Genomic DNA, 22,911 nt, shown 5'->3' on the forward strand with positions numbered 1-22,911 from the left:
AAGACAAGAGATCTGGAAAAATAATTCTCAGTGATGCTACATAAAGTATGAAATAACTGGAAAGGTACGGTTGGTAGTGGCAACTGTGGCTGCACGACGCTTACCTTCTCCAGTCTTTTGCAGAAAGCTTCAAATTTTCCAAATATATACATTTCTGAAACCTCAAAAGATTTTTCCCCTGAGGATTCTAAAATCTGTTTCCTTGTTTTGTGAAAAGATGTCTGATACTCCTTGAATAGAAAAATGCAGTCCTATGAGAGATTTAAAAGGGGTATAATACATAGTGAGACACTTGTTTATGAGTGAAATATTCAAAAATTCTATCCTTACACAAAACTGATCACATCAACCCCTCAATAGGGGCTGCTGCTGTTAACATTGAAAATTCAAGTTCTCTGCCCACACATTGAAAGGCCTATGAAAATCAATACAGTTTTTTTTCTATTTTACAATATAGTCTCATCTTCTTTATCCTCATTATTTCCCCTTAACTCTTATCCTTATCAAAGTTACCACATACACTATTTGTTGTCATGTTTTCATGGCTAATCAGAGCTCCCAGGAGGCCAAAAATTATGTATCAATTCTGTCTATTTTCAATTATCTATCTAGTCAGTTGGCATCTTTTAATCAGCATTATTCACATACAGGTATAAAAAACATTAAGACTGTGCAATACTGATTTATCATCCAACTGTCAGTTCTCCATGAGGAGATCATAAAGTCTTTGATGGGTGCATTGCTGAAATCCTAATATTTGACTACAGCTATACCAGGTCAGTTCAACCAGGCTAAAAAAGGAGGACATTGTCACTAGGCTCCAGTAGGAACTTACTGTCATGTCCAGCTAACCAAACCGTCTTAAAAAAAAAATAATGTTAAACTTTTTCAAAGCCACCGATGGCCAGTCAAATCTTTAACATAATGCCAGCTCCCTGGTTCTGACTCTTCCATCTCCCTCTTCACTCTATAAGGACCTTTGTGCTTACGTTGGTCCCACTTAGATAATCCAGGATAATCTCTCCAACCTTAATTCCTCCTGTAACCTTAATTCCCCTTGACATTTAATATAACATAGTCACAAATTCCGGGGATCAGGATGTGGACATCTTTATTCTGCCTGCCTCAGCCACTAAGTCAGAATCTCTGTGAGTCAGACTCAGGAAGCCGTACTTTCAACCAGTTGCCCAGGTGATTCTATAAACATTCAAGCTTATATAACTAGTCTCATACCTACTTCTAGCTATGATACGCCTCCCCACCTCTCAATCTCTAAAACAGAATCATTACTCTCTTCGAGGTCACTGATTATTTTTCCACTTATTAAACAAAAGTTTAAGGACTTCCCTGGTGGTCCAGTGGTTAAGACTCCAGGCTCCCAATGCAGGGGACCCGGGTTTGATCCCTGGTCAAGGAACTAGATCCTGCATGCTGCAACTAAAAAAATCCAGCATGCCACAATGAAGATCTCGCATGTGCCAATAAAGATGCCAGCGCAGCCAAATAAATATTTTAAAAAAAGAAAGTTTCTTGGTGCCTACCATATGTTAGGAACTCCTTGAGATGCTAGGAGTACAGATAAGATCCCTACCCTCCTGGAATATGCCATCTAATAGGAATTACTTTCTATTACTTCTTCTTCACCAACCAATTCCTTCCTGTTGGACAGATAACATCCTAAATAACAATTCTTCTCATTGCTTCCTCCAACTCATCTGAAAATTATTCCCCAAAACTATACAATAAAAGTTTCCTGAAAAAATTTCAGATGTAGTAGAAAGCAAGTTAAACTAGAATGCAGAAAACCAAGCTTTCATTTCTAATTCAGTAAGTAAATGGCTAGTGACTTGAAGCATATTAAAACAATTATGAGAATAAATTGCTAAGTTCTATGTCAAGAGTCCTGGTTTCTGCCAATTGGACAATTTGGGGGGAATGATTTCTCACTCCCACTCCCAAAATTAACCCTGGAGAAACTATAGAGGGAAACATGGAATCCAGCAAATAACAATAACAACGAAAACAGAAGTGATAAACTCCTGGGAGGAGGATGGGTTGTTCTGAATCTGAGGATTGAGTGAGCAAGAATGATTAAGAAAACAGAGAAGATAAGTAATATTGTTAATGAATAAGGGGACATATTACACAACAAGGCAAAGATTAGTAAGAGAATATTGTCAACATTATGCCAATAAATTACAAATTTTAGAAAAATTGAAGAAATTCCTCAAAAATATAAACTTACAAAAACTGTCTCAAGAAGAAATAGAAAGAATAGTCAAATAACTAGTTTTTTTAAATGAAGCAATATGTATTCATAAAACATATATATAAGGGATTAATATCTAGAATATATAAAGAACTCCTCCAACTCAACAAAAACAGAACCCACTTCAAAAATGAGTAAAGGATTTGAATAGCCATGTCTCCAAAGAAGATATACAAATGGCCAATAAGCACATGAAAAGATGCTCAACCATCACTAGCCATTAGGGACATGCAAATCAAAACACAATAAGATACCATTTCATATGCATTAGGATACCTATTACCAAAAAAAAGAGAAAATAACAAGTATTGGCACAGTGTGGAGAAACTGGAACTCTTGTGCATTGCTGGTGAGAATGTGAAATGGAAGAGCTGCTAGGGAAAACAGTATGGTGGTTCCACAAAAAGTTAAAAACAGAACTGCCATATGATCCAGCAATTTCACTTCTAGGTATATACCCAAAATAATTGAAAGCAGAGACTCAAAGAGATCATTAAACAGCAGTGTTCATAGCAGCATTATTCACAATAGTCAGAAGGTGGTAACAAATGTCTATCAAAAGACGAATGAATAAACAAAATGTGGTCTATCCATACAATGGGATATTACTCAGCCATAACGAAATGAAATTCTGATACACGCTACATCTTTCAGGTATCTTTACTGGATACATTTTCAAAGCTCATTCCAAAAGCTTCTGTGCTTCTGTTGTCAAGAGGTGAAATCTGCACATGGATTTCCAAATTGTTCTGAGGTGTTATATTGACAGTCTGAGGCTCTACTCCACACAGTATGTCGTCTTTCTGATGAGGGCCAAGTTTTGGGAGACGGTTCTTTGCCAATAAAATCTTTGGCAGTTCTTTTGACTTCCAGAAGTAGAATGCGTGTTCATGTACTTGGCAATAACTTCCCATCTTGAATTTGTCCCAGCAAGAAAGAGGCTCACAGTTTTAATTAGCAAGTGCAGATCAATTCTCTTCTGACAAATTTTTACTGCCATTTCCACCTTCAACAGTTGATGTCTCTGCATTCTTAGATACTTGGCACACACAAGCCTCAATTTCCTCTTTCTCTTTTCTAATTTGCTCATTAATTTCTTCTGTTTTGGCAGAGCAGCAATTCCTATTTCTTTTGTAGGTGATGTGAACGTTTCATTTAAATACAGTAAGCTTGCAAGTTCGAGCCTATCGCAAAGTTTTTCCACTTCTTCCATCATTTTAACCGGCTTTATCTCATCATCAGGAAAGTAATTCCAGGTCTTCCATGAATTTTGAAGTTTTTGCTACCTTTCTCTTTTCTTATATAATTGACATACAACATTATATTAGTTTCAGGCATACAACATAATGATTTGATATTGCCTTTCCCTCTTAATGGCTTTTTTTCCTGGTTATCCTTTTTCTTCTTTGCCAGTAATGCCTTTTGTCTAACTTCCTCTTTCTCCTTACCTATCCAAGCAGCTCCTAATTCACCTCATCTCTGCTTTTCTTTAGCTTCTTCCTTCTTCAATTTTCCTTCAGCTTTTGCTTTTTCCTCTGCTTCTTTCTTGGCTTTTTCTTTTTCTTTGAATTTTTAAAATCCTTGCATCACAGTTATATGCATTATCATCTAACATTCAATTCATTTCTTCTTTTTCCTTTGTGCCCTTGCTGCTCTGTTCTGCTTTTCAATCTCTCTCCTTTCATCATGACATTCTGCTTTTTTTCCTTCATTTAAATAAGAAAAATTCTCTCCAATAATAAAAATTATGCCAGCAGGAATAAAATGCCTCTGCATCATCAAATGATGAATTCATATCACCAAGTTTAGGAACTTTTTCTTTTTTACCACCTGTAATGCATTTCAAACACTTGGGAAAACACTTAGAAGAAATTGTCCTTTGCTTCACTTTTCTAAGGAACTGAGTTATCAAAAGTAAGATCTACACTGTTAATTTCTCCTCTTTTCACTGACTCAGACATTTCATAAGTTTTAGTTATGCAAGTGAAGTTGTCATTATCTCCTTCTTTAACGGATTCACCAGCTGCTTTTGGTATTGTTTAGAACCACTGCTTTATGTGCTGCTTTGGTCTCTCTCTGCATAACTTTGTATTTTACATGAACAAATCCAAGAACTGCATAATGATTCTGGTTCTTCCAGTCGTTGAGATCAAGTGTTTTCAGGAAGAGAAACTATCCTAACTGCAATTCCTCATCTTCTGTTTCATTTAAGTACATCTTACGTTTCCTCTGACAACTCTTTCTTATCCTCCAATTCCAGAGGTCAGAGAGTGGTGATGAGAGTGCTCAGGGCCAACCCTGCAAGCACAGCAGTTCACGTCCTAGGTGGAGGGCACTGAGCATCCTTTCTTGCTCTACCGCAACAGTCCCAGCCTCCCACCTAGGCTCTACGAAGCCCAGGAACCAGCACATGAAGAAAGCCAATAACCACTTCCAGATGGAGACTTGCTGGTATGGCCATTTCTTTCAGACTTTCAAAATAACAGATCGCTTTGATTTTCTACAAACTCTTCTAGAGGCTAGAAAAGAGGGGAGTACTTCCTTCCCCTCCTCCAGTCGTACTTATTCTGAGACCTTAGTGCCAGAAACACTAACAAGGACACTATGAGAAAGGAAAAATTACAGGCTATCTCTCTCATGAATATAGTTGCAAAAAGCCCTAAAGAAAATTGTAGCAAAGTGAACTTAAGAATGTTTTTAAAAAGATAATTACACCATGACTAAGTCGAGTTTATCCTAGGGATATTAGAATAGTTTCATTTTAGAAAACCTAAAAATGTCATCTATAACATTAATAGATTGAGGAGAAAAATCTTATAAGCTCCTCAAAAATATGTGCTGAAAAATTTTTTCAAAACCCATTCATAATTTTTAATAGTATCTCCTAGTACTAAAACTAGGAATAAAACTTCCTTGAATCTAATCAATGATGTATTAAAGCATCAAACTAAATGGGGAAATGTTAGAAGCATTTTCTTCTAAAAGAAGATCAGAATCAGATGCCAACTATTACCAGGTCCATTTAAGGATGCATGGCAATCCTAACCAATGCAAAAAGGCAAGAAAATGAAATTAACAGAGGCTGGAGTAAAAGATGGGGGCCAGAGCATATGAAAGGCACATGCGAGGTGTCTGATACAGGCAGCCATGGACAAGATGAGGATTAAATTATGCCCTAACAGGAGCACTAAGCATAAAGGGAAGTAGATAATTTTAATGAAGTTCTTCTTATATGCTCATGCTACCCTGTACAATGTTTTTTCAAAGTTAACATGCTTTGTCAATGAAAAAAGTAAGCAAAAGTGGGCCAGATGGTAAAAGCTTTACTTTATGAAAATAAAAATACTTATACAAACCTGAATTTTCTTTAGTACAACTGGTATTTCCTGATCCCATATGTGGTTAGTTCCCCCATCAGAAATATACGCTTTACATGCTGTCACCATTTGATTTGTTACCTAAAATAAATATAAGTCCAGAATAACTATAGGTAGAGAAAGAAATAAAATTTAAGTTTTTTAAATCACAAGCATAAAAATATGATAAATAGAAACCTTATGGAATGAATTAATTACAGAATATAAAAAACAAAGAAATATACATTCCAGGTAAAACAAAGAAAACCCAAAGTCACATTTACCTACTGTATTTAAGTCTACGTCACTGAGGCCATCAATTTCAAAGTCAACTATATTTTCTCTTTGTCTAGTTCTCCTCTAATTAGGTCTTGATCCAGTCCAACTGTGATTCTTCTCCATCCTTCAACATGCAAACTAAATATTAAGTTAACCACCTCTCACATCCCCCAAAATAAAGAAGGAAAAAAAAAAAAAGAAAGACAGCCATTTAAATGGTCTGGAAGTTTAACCAAGATGGCAGGCTGACACACAGAAATTTTGGAGAATTCCTAAAATATGGAAATCACACAGTACCAAATCTACAGAGAAAAAAAAAAAGACTAGAGAAAGCCAGAACCCGGTTCTGGAGAAGGTTACTTGAAGGTAGAACAGTTATGGAAATTTTTCAAGATGGGAGACAATGTGAGGTAACCCTCAGTTGTAACCCTGAACACCGAATTTAGAGCAACTTGTACAGCAGGCAACAGCGACATATGCTAAAAGGACAAAGGTATGAGTGTGGACCACAGTCTTCGAGAAGTGTGGCCCAGGTAGCTACTGCACTCCCAGGAGGACATATCAGAGAAAAAGCTATTCTCACTCCCCTCCAAACAGTAAGTTATACTCCTACTCACAAGAGACAGACAAAATAAACAGAACAGGGAGGCAAATCAGCAGTCTCAAACACAAAGATGGGCAGACAACCAAGAATCACCAAGCAACTGAAGAAAACAAACATGGTAACAGAAGCATTAAATTCAACAAAGAGAGAAAATACAGAAAAGATATATGTAAAATCTTTTAAAATATTTTTATTAACTAAGTTTATAAGAAAGATATGAGAGGATTTTTACATCATGAAAGAAAAGAACTCGGAAATTGAATTTTTTTTTGATGCACCGACCAGCAATTGGGACATAAATGAACAGTCAATGAGTGAGCTGAAAGATCAAAGGACAAAGATGGACCCAAAAAAAAAAAGTTAAGGAACATGGATTTTAGATTCAAGGGGAGAGAATAAATTGAATAGGTGGATAAGAAATAATCAGAGGTAAACAGGAAAACTTCCCAGGAATGAAGAGGAGGAAAGTCTTGGGAATGAAACAACCCAGCAAGTATAGAACAAGATAAAGGTAAAAAGAACCACATCACTTTGAAATTTTAGAAGTTCAAGAATGAAGAAAAAATCCTACAAGCTTCCTGGGAGAATAAAATAGGTTTCCCACAAAGGAAAAAAAATCAGATTAGCATCAAATTTCTTATCAACAATTGTAGATAGTATACAACAGTATCTTTACAGTTCCAGGAAAAAATTATATTGAACTTAAGAATCTCAAACTAACATTTGAGTGGTTAAGACAAAATGAAGTGATTTTCAGACATGCAGGAATTCAGGGGGTTCACCACAGAACTACTGAAGAATTTTTTCCAGCAAAAGAAATAATAAATCCAAGGCAGAGGAAGATGTGGAAATCACAAAACAGAGGTGATCAAAAATGCTAGCAATACTTAGATTTTAGTCTGATCACTTGTTGATTCATACACTGAAAACACAGTAACAATAATATGGAACTAGAAATCTCAATGTGGAACATGTAGCAAGGAGGAAGACAAGTGACAGGGAAGAATCCTAAGGTTCTTGCCTTGCTTGGGACATAGACAATGATTAAATCTATTCTTTGATCTTAAAGAAAGTTGAAATGTGACTGTTACGTTCTGCTTGAATTGTTTATAAGTAAATTCGACTCCTGTGTTTCTTGGATGATTTTTCCAATTATTTAAAATAATTAATCATATGGCACTAAATGGGAAGATTTTACATAAACCACAGTGTGGGTGGGAGTAGCTAAAGAAGCATTATTTTTCCCTTGATCATTATGTAGAGTCCTTCTTTGTTTCTTGTAACAGTCTAGGCACAATTCTTAGCTCTTATGCAAAACTATTTGGAACAAATAAATTAGAAAATCATCAGTTACTTTTAAACAAAAAACCTGGGGGTTTACCTCTGACAAGCAGAAAGGTCCCCCTTCAATTAAGTACAACTGACTCCAGGCATGCCTTTCTTTTCTTTTCCACAAAGTATGAAAATCCAGAACTCTGAGAGGCACCCGAAGTTCCCAATTCCCTTCCCTGGCTCAGAGGGAAAGCACTGTTAACCTTTTCACAGGGTTACAATGTGATTTCTTCCCTTAGAAACTTACCTTGATAAACAATGAGGTCATTCTCTCCGAAGTATTATAATACCTTGACACACTGTGAATCATTTTGATGGCATTTATCAAATTTTGTATCCCATGTGCCATGGAAACCTAAAATTGAAATATATTAAGCATACATTTATATTTTTAATAACCCCCATCCTATAATATTCAAAACTCTAAACATACATAAAACAGTGTAACATTTTAATCTTAAAAGTCAAATTTTACTAAAAGCAACATGGTATCCTTGACTGGATACTGAAACAGAGAAAGGACGTGAGTTTTGACAAAGGTACCAAGGTATTGCAAGATGTTAACAGGAGAAATCAGATGAAAAGAATTCTGTACTATCACGGCAACTTTTCTGTACATGTAAACTTAAAATTTTATTTAAAGATAAAATATTGGAGGTGAAAGTGATTTTAAGTATTAATAGCTCAACTTGCTCTTTTTAAGGATGAAGAAACTGATATCTTAAAGGGTAAAGTGACTAATGTATGGCCAGAAAGCTAATTAGAAACAGGGATCAGACTAGAACTCATTTCCTCATTATTCAACTCAATTCACCTTTCAGCAAACCTACTAAGTACCACGAAGTCCTGAGAATATTGAGAGAATTCCAAATATAAAGAAACTATCCTGGAGGAGGTCAAGGCACGGTGGAAACGACACACACAGAGAAGTGAAATAGGTAGAACAGCCTAGAGCCATCAAGTAGAACAGCATAGAGCAAAGCAGAGCAAGTGCATCTGAGATATCAAACTATTGCTAATGTATATTGAATGATTACTATGCGCCAGGCACTAGGTGAAGAGCTTCACATATTATCTTAATTTATGTTGACAATGACCATTTTTTAAAATATTTATTTATTTATTTGGTTGCACTGGGTCTTAGTTGCGGCATGCGAACTCTCAGTTGCAGCACGCATGTGGGATCTAGTTCCCTGACCAGGCATCAAACCCCAGCCCCCTGCATTGGGAGCGTGGAGTCTTAGCCACTGCACCACCAGGGAAGTCCCAACAATGACCATTTAAGGCAGGTTTGATTTCATCAGATCTAAAACATCACTGATTGTAAGACTGTACCACTGCTTTACAGTCTACTGAAGAAGGGAAACAAAAGGCTCAAGATGGGGGGTCTAACTCCTACAAAAATCTAAGCCACCAAATGATGCATGAAATTAACAAGCCATGGAGAAAAAGACAGGGATAAAGCCTACCTGTCCCAATCCTGCTCCTTGGGGGAGGAGTGGAAAATAAACTATCCTGAGAACTTGTTCCACAAGCTGGGGCTTGATCACTGTAGTCTGAATTCACACCCATGGTACCAAAAACAAAACAAACATTAGTTCTTTCCTTCCCCCGCAAGGAAAGAACTAATAATCTCAGATGGTGTCAAGTCACCTTGACAATGATTCATAAAACCTGACTGACTGTAAGTTGTGCTCTGAATACAGAGATGTTAAAATGTGAAAGAAAAGTCTTAGAATCTATAAAATAAAGTGTTATGATTATTCCCATTTTGCAAATGAGAAAATAGAGATGTAGAGTACCTTGTCCAAGGTCCTAGAGCTGTAGCATAACCACAGCTATGTGCCCGAGATTTTGAGATCCTGCTTTTAACCTTGATGTAAATCATAAATCACTATGGAAGAACAACAGAAGGTCAGTGGCCTTCCCACCCTCAAGGAGCTGGACTTTTAATTGCTAGGACAATTTAAAATATATAAAAAGATTTTTTAATAGTGGTGGAATAAATAAGCCAGGAAGAACAACTACTTTGAGTGTACTGTATGTCCTAGTTGTGAGGTGTAACCATGACATAATGAAATCAATTTTATGTGGCTTATGGAAATTAGTATCGTCACTTTGTAGTTAACCCTGTATGTCAGAATTCATATTATACGTGTTATCTGTAGACCAAAAAGATTCTAATTAAAATATGCCTAGGAGTCCCTTCCACCCTCAATAAGGCAACTCTACAAAGAATGAGAAAGGCCTGGAGACAGTATGAAATGGGCCAACCGGGGAAATACCCTTCATCTGAATTTTAAACATCATTATTTGTAATAGTAGCTCCTTGAGTGCACAGTTCTTATCTATACATAGTGTTCGCACATTTTATGCATAAAATATATTAGTCGATATGCCAATAGCACAATACCAAGATGATAAAATGAAACACAAAATTCATAAAATTTTATCAACAAGAAATGGAAGCATGAGTCCTCTACACTTTTCCTGCTCAACTGACAGTTACAAACTAAACAGCAGCTTCTGGTTTATGTTAAGGAGATTAAAGAAAATGAGAAAAAAAGAATTTTTGAATCTACAGAAATAGTTGGTATATGAGGGGGAAGAAATTATAAGACTTAATATACTAACAGTACTTCTCTAATTTCAAAAGATAATGTTAGAAACATTCTTACATCAGAGAATGTAAAAAGCTCAATGATAACAATAATAATAAAGTACATGCATCGCTAGAGGAATTGAACAAAGTTTTTTAAATTACTAGGATGAAAAAAAAATACTAGGATGAAAAGAACTAAAACCAAAACTAAAAGATTTGAAAATTATATGAATTTAAATAAGTCTTTTGAATCAAGAAGTTGAAATTAGTATACCTTAAAATTTACAGGTCTTGGTAACAGCAAAAAGCATTATATCTTTCTTCCAAGTTTACTTTTTATAGTGAAAAGCTTTAAATATATTTTTAAAAGTACAGAGATGTTATAATATTCATATACATTATTTTTGCATGTTTATTTTATTTATACAATTTTTAAGGGATATGTATTCTTTTATTATGTTGAGGTACATTCCTTCTATACTCTATTGAGAGCTTTTATCATGAAAGGGTGTTGTATTTTGTCAAATGCTTTTTCTGCATCTATTGAAATAATCATATGATTTTTATCTTTCATTCTATTAATGTGGTGTATCACATTTATCCATTTGCATATGTTGAAACATCTTTGCATCCCAGGAATAAATCCCCCTTGATCTTAGTGTGTGATCCTTTTAATGTGCCGTGGAATTTGGTTTGCCACTGTTTTGTTGACAATTTCTGCATCTCTATTCATCAGGAGTATTGACCTGTAATTTTATTTTCTTGAGGTGTTCTTATCTGGCTTTGGTATCAGCGTAATGCTAGTTGGGCACTTTCTCTTGCTCACTCCTGGGTCACTCACTCTAGGGGAAGCGAGTTGTCCTGTGCAAAGGCCCATGTGGTGTGCAATAGAAGTGGACCCTCCCCAGTCAGCCTCCCCTTCAGAAGAGACCACATCCCAAGACAGCAGCTTGACTGCAGCCTCATGAGAGACCCTGAAGCAGAGGTACTCAGCTATGCTGTCCCTGAATTCCTGACCTACAAAAACTGTGATATAATAAATGCTTATTGTTTTAAGCCACTCGGTTCTGGGGTAATTTGTTATGAAGCAATGAATAACTAATATATTTGTCTTTCTCAATTCACAAATCAGGTCATAGTTATGATAATGCTATATATTTAAATGTAGGTTAAAATAATAAATATAGTTTATAATTCATTACAGATATATAATAGGAAAAGATATCTTTTAAATAACTTTTCTGCAATATGTTTTTCCCAATACACACATATTAAATCGATTTTATGCGCTAATTTTTATTTTATTTTATTTAACATCTTTATTGGAGTATAATTGCTTTACAATGGTGTGTTAGTTTCTGCTTTATAACAAAGTGTATGCGCTAATTTTTTAAACTACACTTTAAAAAGAATACTTACTAGATCACAGTTATAGAGAGGCTGACATACTTTTTCTAGAGTGTACAAATATCTGACATTATCTTTTGATTCATTTGCTGTATCTGTGATTCTTGCATCCAAATCACGCCAATTCTAAGAAAAGGAAGTATAAGAGTCCTATGAAACATCCAAATATATCGCTGTGCTAAGGTTTAATCATGAAATTCAAGCTGTCTTCCCTAATCATTCATATACTAAAAGAGTAGATACTTAAATGTGATTGATATATCTTTTTCTTATATTATTTAAGAATTAAAGTTATTATAAAAACCTTAAGTGACTTACTAAAACTGAAGGCTCATTCTGTTTGTAATTAACATTCTGTCTGTCGGCTTAAACCAGACCTGCTTCTACCTGGAGTGACTTTTCTAGGTTAGAAAAGTGACATTACATCATTCTGGGTCTTCAGGAAAGAAAATATTCCCATCAGCAAAATGTATTTTTCATATCCAGAAATAATGTGCAGAGATAGATGCTCAGGGACCATGGCCGTTTGCCTCATCCACCATATATAACAATTGATTAATAGCCATAGTAATAAAGGACTACTAGAATCAGAACAAAACAATATCTGAAACTTTCTGAGTGAGGGAAAGATATAAACGAACAATTCTCAGGAGAATAAATGCAAATAGCAAATAAACTTTAAAAGATGCTCAACTTCATTATTAATAAGGAAAAGGCAAAATACAACAAGCCATTTTCCACATGTTGGACAGGCAAACAAAAATTTTTAACTGATAATAAGTATTAACAAAGTTGTGGAGTATACACCCTAGGGAAATGCTTGCTTGTAGGCGTGTAGAGGCTTTAACTGTAGTAATGTTTGTGAACACATAGAAAAGGAACAATTTTCCTCAAAAAGTTAAACACATTGAGCCAGAAATTCCACTCCCACGTATATACAAGAAAAATGACAACATATGTCCACACAAGAACGTGTACCAGGGGCTTCCCTGGTGGCACAGTGGTTGAGAGTCCGCCTGCCGATGCAGGGGACGCGGGTTTGTGCCCCGGTCCGGGAAGATCCCACATGCCGTGGAGCGGCTGGGTCCGTGAGCCATGGCCGCTGAGCCTGTGCGTCCGGAGCCTGTGCTCCGCGGCGGGAGAGGCCGCGGCAGTGAGAGGCCCGCGTACCGCAAAAAAAATAAAAAAAGAACGTGTACAAGAATGTTCACAGCAGCATTATTCATAATAGCCAAAAAATAGAGATAATGCAAATATCCATAAACTGATAAACAAAATGTGGTGTTATCTATAAAATGGAACATTATTCAGCTGTGAAAAGGAATAATTACTGATACATACTACAACATGGATAAACCTTGAAAACATTATGCCAAGTGAAAGAAACCAGTAACAAAAGACCACATATTATATGATTCCATTTATATGAAATGTCCAAAACAAGCAAATCTATAGAGATAAAAAGTGGATTGGTGGTTACTTAGGGCTAGAATGAGGGGAAGGAGACAGATGGAGATGGGAGGTGATAGCTAAAGAGTACAGGGTTTCTTTCTGAGGTGATAAAATGTTCTAAAATTGATTGTGGTGATGGTTGCACAACTCTGTGAATGTACTAAAAACCACTGAATTTTGCTCCTTAAATGGCAGAAATGAGTAATATGTGAATTATATCTCAAGACTGTTCAAAAAAAGAAAGGAAACAATTTGTCTAAAAACAAGAAAATGATTAAATAAAACCTGATGCATTAACATTATGGAAAACGAAATAGCCTGATCTGATAGGTATAACTCTCCAAGATATGCTGCTGGGGGGACCAAGGAGTTAAAGAAAAACAGAGTATGATGATGCCATGTAATTTTAAAAATTTAGAAACACAAAACAAATATATATATATATATATATATATATATATTTTTTTTTTTTTTAAGGAAGAAACAGAAAAGGACCTGGAGAGAATCAAGCTAAACTGTTAATAAATATGACCTCTAGGAAAGGAGATGAAATAGTGGGGATGAGATGTAAGATAGAGGACATTTTTGCTTTTGACTTTCTATATAGTCCTCTAATTCAATAAGCCTCTATTGATTTACAATTTCAAAAACAATTTAAAAATAAATAGCAATCACCCCATAGTAGTACTGTCAAAATTGGTGTGTGAAATATTGAGAAATAAATTTTCATTTCTATACTTCCTTTTCCTCTTCTGGAAGTAACGATGGTACAAGAGAAAGCCTTACTCAAAGTTTTAACACTTCTAAATACATGGTGCAAAGTATATGATGTGAAGAAGCAGTTCAAGAAGGGTAATTTTCCAGTTGGTTGCTCTGAAGTAAACTTTAAAATACAAGGCCTTTTACCTTTAAGAGTTTGGAGCGTGCAACATTAAGCACATTTATAACAGCCTTACAACTTGGCCCTTTAATCTGTTCAATGATATAACTGAATTTGGCTGACATGCGTTTCCAGTGTTCCAGTTCAGTGAGAGGACCTGAGTCATCAGCTTCTCTTCTCATCTGCACACTTTCAATAAGTACCTGCAATCAGAAAAGTTCACAGAGTATAGAAACGTTACTTTCTGCTTTTAGAACCTCATTATTTGCACCTTTTCAAAGAAAGTTAAAAGTACAAATAACATTCAACACTGAATAATATTAAGAACTCTTAGCAAACTAAGACTAGAAGAGAATTTCTTTACCATGATAATTAGTACCTGCCAAAAGTCTGCAGCAAATATCATACTTTGTTTTACATGTATATTATAATTTTTAAACATCTTTATGGGAGTATAATTGCTTTACAATGGTGTGCTGGTTTCTGCTGTATAACAAAGTGAATCAGCTATACATATACATATGTTCCCATAGCTCCTCCTGCTTGTGTCTCCCTCCCACCCTCCCTATCCCACCCCTCTAGGTGGTCACAATGCACCAAGCTGATCTCGCTGTGCTATGTGGCTGCTCCCCACCAGCTATTTTACATTTGGTAGTGTATATATAAGTCCATGCCACTCTCTCACTTCGTCCCAGCTTACCTTTCCCCCTCCCCGTGTCCTCAAGTCCATTCTCTACGTCTGCATCTTTATTCCTGTCCTGCTTGTAGGTTCTTCAGAACCTTTTTTTTTTTGGATTCCACATATATGTGTTAGCATACGGTATTTATTTTTCTCTTTCTGACTTACTTCACTCTGTATGACAGACTCTAGGTCCATCCACCTCACTACAAATAACTCAATTTCGTTTCTTTTTATGGCTGAGTAATATTCCATTGTATATATGTACCACATCTTCTTTATCCATTCATCTGTCGATGGACACTTAGGTTGCTACCATGTCCTGGCTATTGTAAACAGAGCTACAATGAACATTGTGGTACATGACTCTTTTTGAATTATGGTTTTCTCAGGGTATATGCCCAGTAGTGGGATGGCTGGGTCATATGACAGTTCTATTTTTACTTTTGTAAGGAACCTCCATACTTTTCTCCAGAGTGGCTGTATCAATTTACATTCCCACCAACAGTGCAAGAGGGTTCCCTTTTCTCCACACCCTCTCCAGCATTTATTGTTTCTAGATTTTTTGATGATGGCCATTCTGACTAGTGTGAGGTGATACCTCATTGTAATTTTGATTTGCATTTCTCTAATGATTAGTGATGTTGAGCATCCTTTCATGTGCTTGTTGGCAATCTGTATATCTTCTTGGGAGAAATGTCTATTTACGTCTTCTGCCCATTTTTGGATTGAGTTGTTTGTTTTTTTGATATTGAGCTGCTTGTAAATTTTGGAGATTAATCCTTTGTCGGTTGCTTCATTTGCAAATATTTTCTCCCATTCTGAGGATTGTCTTTTCATCTTGTTTATGGTTTCCTTTGCTGTGCAAAAGCTTCTAAGTTTCATTAGGTCCCATTTGTTTATTTTTGTTTTTATTTCCATTTCTCTAGGAGATGGGTCAAAAAGGATCTTGCTGTGATTTAAAACATCATACTTAAAGATGAAATTTTAGAAAATACCACTTTAAAACCAAAGACAAGACAATTTTGCCACTATCACCACCCACTTCCATTCAACCAGGTCATGGAGATCATAGCACAGGATAAGGAAAGTAAACAAAAGGTATAAGAATTGGAAATAAAAAAACAATGGCATTATCATGGAGGGAATGGTTGGCCACATTTTAAAAATTCAAGAATATCTAAAGACAAACTTTTACAATTAATAAAAGTGAATAATTCAGTAAGGTTTGGGGCTGTATATGTAAATATCAGTAGCATTTCTTTACAAGCCATCTAGCAATCTGAAAATGTAATTTCTAAAATGACAGTATTTGCTATAACAAATAATAACAATGTAAGATATCTAGAGATTAACAAAAAATGTACAAGACCTTTTTGGAGAAAATTAGAAAACTTACTTTCAGCACACAAAAGAAGGCCTAAATCAGTGGAGAAATATACCATGTTCATGGATGGAAAAATTCAACATATAAAGATGGAAATTTTCTCTAAATTAATGAAATGAAATTTATTTCATTCAATGAAATTTCCAGTCAAAATCTCAACAAGGTTTTCTTTTCATGATACTTAGCAAACTAGTCTTTTTTTTTTTTTTTTTTTTGCGGTACGCGGGCCTCTCACTGTTGTGGCCCCTCCTGTTGTGGAGCACAGGCTCCGGACGCGCAGGCTCAGCGGCCATGGCTCATGGGCCCAGCCGCTCCGCGGCATGTGGGATCTTCCCGGACCGGGGCACGAACCTACGTCCCCTGCATCGGCAGGCAGACTCTCAACCACTGCGCCACCAGGGAAGCCCCAGCAAACTAGTCTTAAAATTAATTTGGAAGAACAATCAACCAGAAATAATCAATGCAATTTTGAAGAAAAATAATGAAAGGGACTTGCCATACCAAACGTTGATTTAGTAAAAAGCAACATAAATTAAAGCAGTATGGTATGAGTACAAAAAACAAATAAGTAGACAGGTGGGATAGATAAAGGGGTCTAGAGACTTGATAGATATTACAAATTTGCTGGTAAAGAATGGACTACTAAATACACTTCTGAGACAATTGGCTAACCATATGGAAAAAGACAAAATTAGATTCCTACCTCACATTATACACACACAAAAATAATTCCAGAAAGATTAAAAACCTAAGTGGTAAAACATTTAAAGAAAATACAGGAGATGGGGGTAAAACTATAAAGAAAAGCATGGAACTGAACAACATAATTGCCAAGAAAATGGTTACCACTAGGGAGAAGAAAAGGGAGTTAAAATTGGGAAGAAAAATGCATGGAGATTGCAAGGTGCTGGTAATGCTCTATGTCTTGTGCAAAAGTTACACAGGTGTTAATTTTACAATAATTTGTTTATTTTATTTTTATTCATTTGTTGTTCATTTCTGTATATTTCAGTATTTAAAATAAATAAATAATTTAGGAGAATATCTTCACAACACTGGAGTAGGAAAGTGTTTCCAAAATACAAAAAGCACAAAGGTTCTAGTCACTGGAGGTAGCTAAATTGAGGCTGGATTACCATTTTTAAAGATATTTACATTAAAATGTAAAACTTCCACATGACTAAAGACACCAATACCAAACGAAAATGCAGGACACAATGGGGACCAACAAAAGATTAACAGGCGGAAAATATTATTCAAACTCCAACAATTCAGTTAAGATATCATCAAGCAATCTGAAAGAAAACTAGGTAAAGGATATGAACAGGCAATTCAACAAGGAGGAAATCTAAATAGTCATTAAACGTCCACAGCCTCAACAGTGTTCAGGGTAATGCAAAATAAATCAAGATACCATTTCACATCCAACATACTGGCATCCATTAAAAATCCAACAGTCCCAAGTGTAACGAAAGATATGAAGACATGGGAGCTCCCATTTACTTCTGTAAAAAAATATAAGTTAATATAACCACTATTTGGAGGGCCTTGTAGTACCCAATAAAAAATCTATACTACTTCTCTCAGCCATTCCCTGGGAAACTCTTGAACATGTGCAAACGAGACCAGAATAAAGATATTCATTGAAGATGTATTATTATTGTTTGTAACAGGAAAAAAAGTAGAAACAACTGCTTTCTGAGGGAACAGGTGAGTTCTCTACCTCCTTAAACAGAGGATACTAGACATAATTTGAATGTCTCCTAAATGTCTGGAAATCTACAGAATAAACGGATTCTCTCATAGAGGAATACCAGACAATAGTTAAGTGAATGAAATAAATTTACTTGTACCAACATGGATGAAAGAGAATGTTAAATAAAAAAAAAAAACTGTAAAAGGATACCATTTATGTAAAGATTTTAAACACAAATATATATTCTGTATTTTCATATATATAATTTATTTATATATAATATAAAGCTTATAAATATGCAAATGCAATAAAAGTATAAAACTTTCAGGGGAATGGAGGAGACAATAACATCAGAATGGTGGTAATATACAGGGAGGGAGAGGAAAGGGTTGGAGGATTTAGTGAAAATAAGAGATCTGAAGCAAAAATAGCAAATGGTTAGTATCTGTTTAATCTCAGTGGTACTTACAGGGGTGTTTCTTATTTTCTGTACATTTTTTATGCTTATAACTTTCCATAACTACAATCGTGATGGAATTAAGAATACAAATGAGTCAAAATACACAGTTGATTTTTCAAACCTATGAAGCTTCTCTCTTTAATCCATGAAATGCTTATAATTTTAACCATGGTTTATGGAACTCTTTCCTAATCTTATTATAAGTTTCTCCACCTCCTTAAATAAAGGATACTAGACATAATTTAAACTTTTCTTAGTGGCTGAAAGTCTATATAATTTGAATCACTGAATTAAAGAATGAAAATGGACCTTAAAATTAACTAAATCAAGCAACACTTTTGATGTTTAATTCCTGCTACAACATTATTCATAGATGATAATCCAACCTCAAATCGGATACTTTCAGGGATACAAAACATTCCATTTTCGGGTGGGGGGGGGAAGTCTGTGAGAAAGTGATCCTAATAAAATCTCCCTCCTTATAACCATCACACTCCACTCTTAATTCTGCCTGTTAGGGCCATTACAGTACAAGTTTAAGTCCACATGAAATACCATCAAATATTTGAAGACATCACGTCACTCCTAGGTCCCCTTCTTTTCCCAGGTCAAATATGTCCACGTACTTTCTTTGAATGACATTGTTCATATCCTTGGCCAAGTTTTCTCTGAAATGCCCATTTCTTAATGATTTATAGCCGTTCTTTACATATTATGTATACTAACTCTGTTACATATGCTGATAATATTTTCTCCCAGAAGGTCAATTATCTTCTAATGTTGCTTACAGTGATTTCTGCCATATGGATCTTACATTAATTTGTTTATATAGTCATATATGTCAGGTTTTTCCTTTCATGGCTTCTGGGGTTTGTATCTTAATAAGATATTAATATAGTTCTGCATTATGTTCTGATTCAAGTATATTTTTTGTTCTATTTTTCACATTACTTTTTTAAGGCTGGATTCGTTCACTCAACATGTTTTTGAGATTCATCCATGTTGTTGCATGTACCTCTTTTTTTAGTTTTAGCTTTCATATTTATGTCTATGATCCATCTTGAATTAATTTTTGTGTATGACAAGAGGTCAAGGTTTATTTTAGATGTAATATTTTTTAAAGAAGTCTCCCATTTCTTGCACTGATTCTGCTTAACTGGAGACCATTTGCTACAATTGCCCAACATGATTTTCCTTTTTTTTTTTTTTTTTGGCTGTGCGGCTTACAGGATTGTGGGATCTTAGTTCTTAGTTCCCCAACCAATGTGAAAGCGCAGAGTCCTAATCACTGGACCACCAGGGAATTCCCTCCAACTTTTCTTATTTCAAGTTGCCTAATCTCCTTATGTTAAGCTATTTCTTTTGCTTGCTCATTTTTATAAAAGAAGATCTATTTTGATTGATCATGATAATTGGAGGAGATCTCCTCAGCCACTGTGTAGGACACAGCTTGAATTCCACAATGGCTTACAACTCCCTCTTCCTATGCCAACTGGCATAGTAGGCAGCTGCAGGAGTCCTTGGTGGACAATTACTTCGAGTACCTAGGGACACCTGGGAGCAAATTTTGTGGCCGGCACTCCAGGCCTTGATGGAGTTTCCAAAGTCCTCCAATTTTTCCACTCCAACTACACCTCCCTCCTTCTAACAGTTCTAAGAGAGGTAAAATCAGAAATGTTTTTCTCTAACTCTTGCTTGCTCAAGATTTTCCTCCCCTAGTCCTCATTCAACTGAAGATTTTCTTCTCCAGTTTCACTGTCCTGTGCTCATGAACTAGAGATCTGTCAGTTGGCTTCTAGAGTCCTCTTTCTGTTTAGAGCAATTACCTAATATTTGGTTGTGGTCAACGTTTGTAGTGTAAGTTGGCACCTCTCAGAATGTTGACATATACCCCATTCCTATCACTGCTTTTCTTACTGCCAGAAAGAAAATGTATTTGGCCAGAGAGCTGCAGACTTGCCACTGCAGTACTGATAGGAATGAGCCTAGTTTGAACCTCTCTGTCAACACAGACAATTCCATTGATCAACCAAGAGGTATTTATTAAGTGTCTAGCATTGTGGCTATAGTCTCTTCACTGTGTACTTTTCCTCTCTCTCTAATGAAGAGCATAAACAATACATAAGATATTGGAGATAAATGCTGGCTATTTCTGTTTCTTCATTATTCCATTCTCAAGCCATAATGTTATGGTTTCCTCCTTAAAGTGGGAAATATCTTAAAGTTGATATTAAGTAGTCCAAAGAGAACAATGATTTTGCACTAGAATCAAAAATAGGCTGAATTTCATAGTAGAATCTGGAAGGCTCCTCTTCCCTTTACTTTTAGGGACAAAATGCAGTGACTAGGACACAGATATGAACTATGACTCATATCTGGTGAAATCACTCAGGTCGGCTCACCTGTTCAATCTGTCTGTACCATATCATCAGCACGTCCTCTAGCTGACGAACAGTTTCTGAATTGCTAGCTGCGAGTGTCACTTCTTCAAAGGTATGCAGTTTGGAAAAATCAACATTGTCTATCTTCTTTAACTTAACTGTTCCCTCAATACTTATTCTAGCACCTAAAAGGGAAAAAATAATATTGACAAGAGGTGTTTAATGTCAATGCATTAAATGCCAATGTGTGGTTTCAAGCTGTAATTACTAAAATATTAGAGATCTAACACTTCATAGAAATATAATTCTAGTTGATCATTAGATTGTGACTATGATTTATTACTAAAATTGCATATTTTAACAATAAGAAATAATATAATTTATATTTTAAAAAGAGTTCATCGTAACGTATATATTTTTAAATATGGTAAAAATTTTCTCAAATAATATAGGAAGAGAATCCTCCTTCTACAATGGGAGATATAAAAGAAAATGTATCTTATGCCTTCAGAGATCCGTGGAAAGAGAAGTTCTAATGATTTGATATCTTATCTCTAGGTCTCATAATTGCTTTGATTTACATCTTTTAAGATGGAAATGTTTTCTCTAATGCTTATTTTTAATAACTTATAGTTAATTTGCTCATTTGTAGTAACTGATTAAACATTAAATACTATACTTACCATCTAAAGATGAAAGGTATCTGCTGATGGTTTCAGTGAAAATGTGTTTTTCAGATTCTCCTTGCTGGGACTGGTTTAAAGCACCCCAATTATTTGTCGCAAGAATAGCTGGTAGAAATATATTTGCCAGCATATTCCTAATCCCAACTAGGAGTCCTTCTGATACGTCCAGAAAAGTAAATAGCACTTCCTAAAAGGGTAGTGTTCAAATGTTATTTTACATGCTGATCCCATTAAAGAACTGAAAATCATAACCTATTTTACATTACAATAAGTATAGACAATATATCTTATAAACTATTAGGAAAACTTAAGTGGTGAATATTAAGGTTCTAAAATCAACAAACTTATATTCTGCCCGCATTTAACCATTCACATACTTGCTCATCAAGTAAACACTTTCCCTGGTGCTTTAATTTCTGCATAGGGAAGGAGGTATGGCCTGGAGTCCATACAATGTGAGGGAAATGAAACTGAGCCTCCTACATAAAGAAAGTTCTAGGTGGACAGTTGCCCTGTCCATGAAAAGGGGACGAGAAAAACTCTGTCAGTTGAGGTAAAAAGCAATTAAACTAGCCCTCTGCCCAGAAATTTGGATGGAAAAAACATTGGTCAAAGGGTACTAACTTCCAGTTATAAGATGAATAAGTTCTGGGGATCTAACGTACAGCATGGTGACTGTAGTTAACGATACTGTATTGTATACTTAAAAGTTGCTAAGGGAGTAGATCTTAAGTGTCATTACCAAAAAAGGAGAAAAAAGGTAATTATGTGAGGCAATGGAGGTGTTAGCTAATGCTATGGTGGTAATCATTTCACAATGTGTTAAATCAATTCTTTGTATACCTTAAACTTACATAATGCTATATGTCAATTATATCTCAATAAAGCTGGCAAAAATGCTTAACCATATATTTGAAAAAAGTGTAAACATACTTCATGAATATTTTTAGTATTTATAGGGACATCATTGCGACAGCGAACAAAAACTACACACACTCCTTTTAGTTTCTCTGGGGCTGCGCTGTCTATATACAATCTCATCATTTTTGCCCCTTTGGTTGCTCCAGGAATAGTTCGACCACATTCTGAAAACAAAAGTCAAGAACTTAGCATACGATCACATGACTGATCAAATGTGATAAATTACTGTGGATCTTACACCCTTGTTCCTTGCTTTAGTTTAAGAAGTTTTCAATATAATTATGGAATAAAATTTTTTATCTACAAAAAAATGTAATTGCAAATCTTAAATTGCAGCCTCCTTGGGTGCCTTTCACTGAGTTCTGCACTTTGCTCCTTTTGGCCTGGCCTCAGGCAGGACTTTCATGGAAACCCTTCTCTTATCCCATTCTCAACCCTTTGCCTCCTTAATCCTTGCTAATCTTTCGTATCTCAGCCAAAATGCCACCTCTCAGGTAAACTTTCACTGACTCCCCCAAGA

General features: G+C 35.5%; 1 protein-coding gene and 2 pseudogenes across 1 annotated transcript in view; all 3 read right to left on the reverse strand.

Moving 5' to 3' along the window:
* The window catches only part of DNAH8 (dynein axonemal heavy chain 8), a 325,865-nt gene that overhangs the window by 286,093 nt on the left and 16,861 nt on the right, over nucleotides 1–22,911 (reverse strand). Inside the window, exons 5-12 of the mRNA XM_019949887.3 lie at nucleotides 22,404–22,555; nucleotides 21,468–21,657; nucleotides 20,806–20,969; nucleotides 14,208–14,384; nucleotides 11,862–11,975; nucleotides 8,088–8,195; nucleotides 5,626–5,727; nucleotides 105–251 (exon numbers count right to left, since the gene is read on the reverse strand). Coding sequence (XP_019805446.1) covers nucleotides 105–251; nucleotides 5,626–5,727; nucleotides 8,088–8,195; nucleotides 11,862–11,975; nucleotides 14,208–14,384; nucleotides 20,806–20,969; nucleotides 21,468–21,657; nucleotides 22,404–22,555 — 1,154 coding nt within the window. The remainder of the gene's footprint in view (nucleotides 1–104; nucleotides 252–5,625; nucleotides 5,728–8,087; nucleotides 8,196–11,861; nucleotides 11,976–14,207; nucleotides 14,385–20,805; nucleotides 20,970–21,467; nucleotides 21,658–22,403; nucleotides 22,556–22,911) is intronic.
* LOC141275658 (dnaJ homolog subfamily C member 2 pseudogene) lies at nucleotides 2,875–3,548 on the reverse strand (annotated as a pseudogene).
* LOC101322951 (dnaJ homolog subfamily C member 2 pseudogene) lies at nucleotides 3,600–4,987 on the reverse strand (annotated as a pseudogene).

Source organism: Tursiops truncatus, chromosome 10, assembly GCF_011762595.2.
Source record: "Tursiops truncatus isolate mTurTru1 chromosome 10, mTurTru1.mat.Y, whole genome shotgun sequence".
Lineage (NCBI taxonomy): Eukaryota > Metazoa > Chordata > Mammalia > Artiodactyla > Delphinidae > Tursiops > Tursiops truncatus.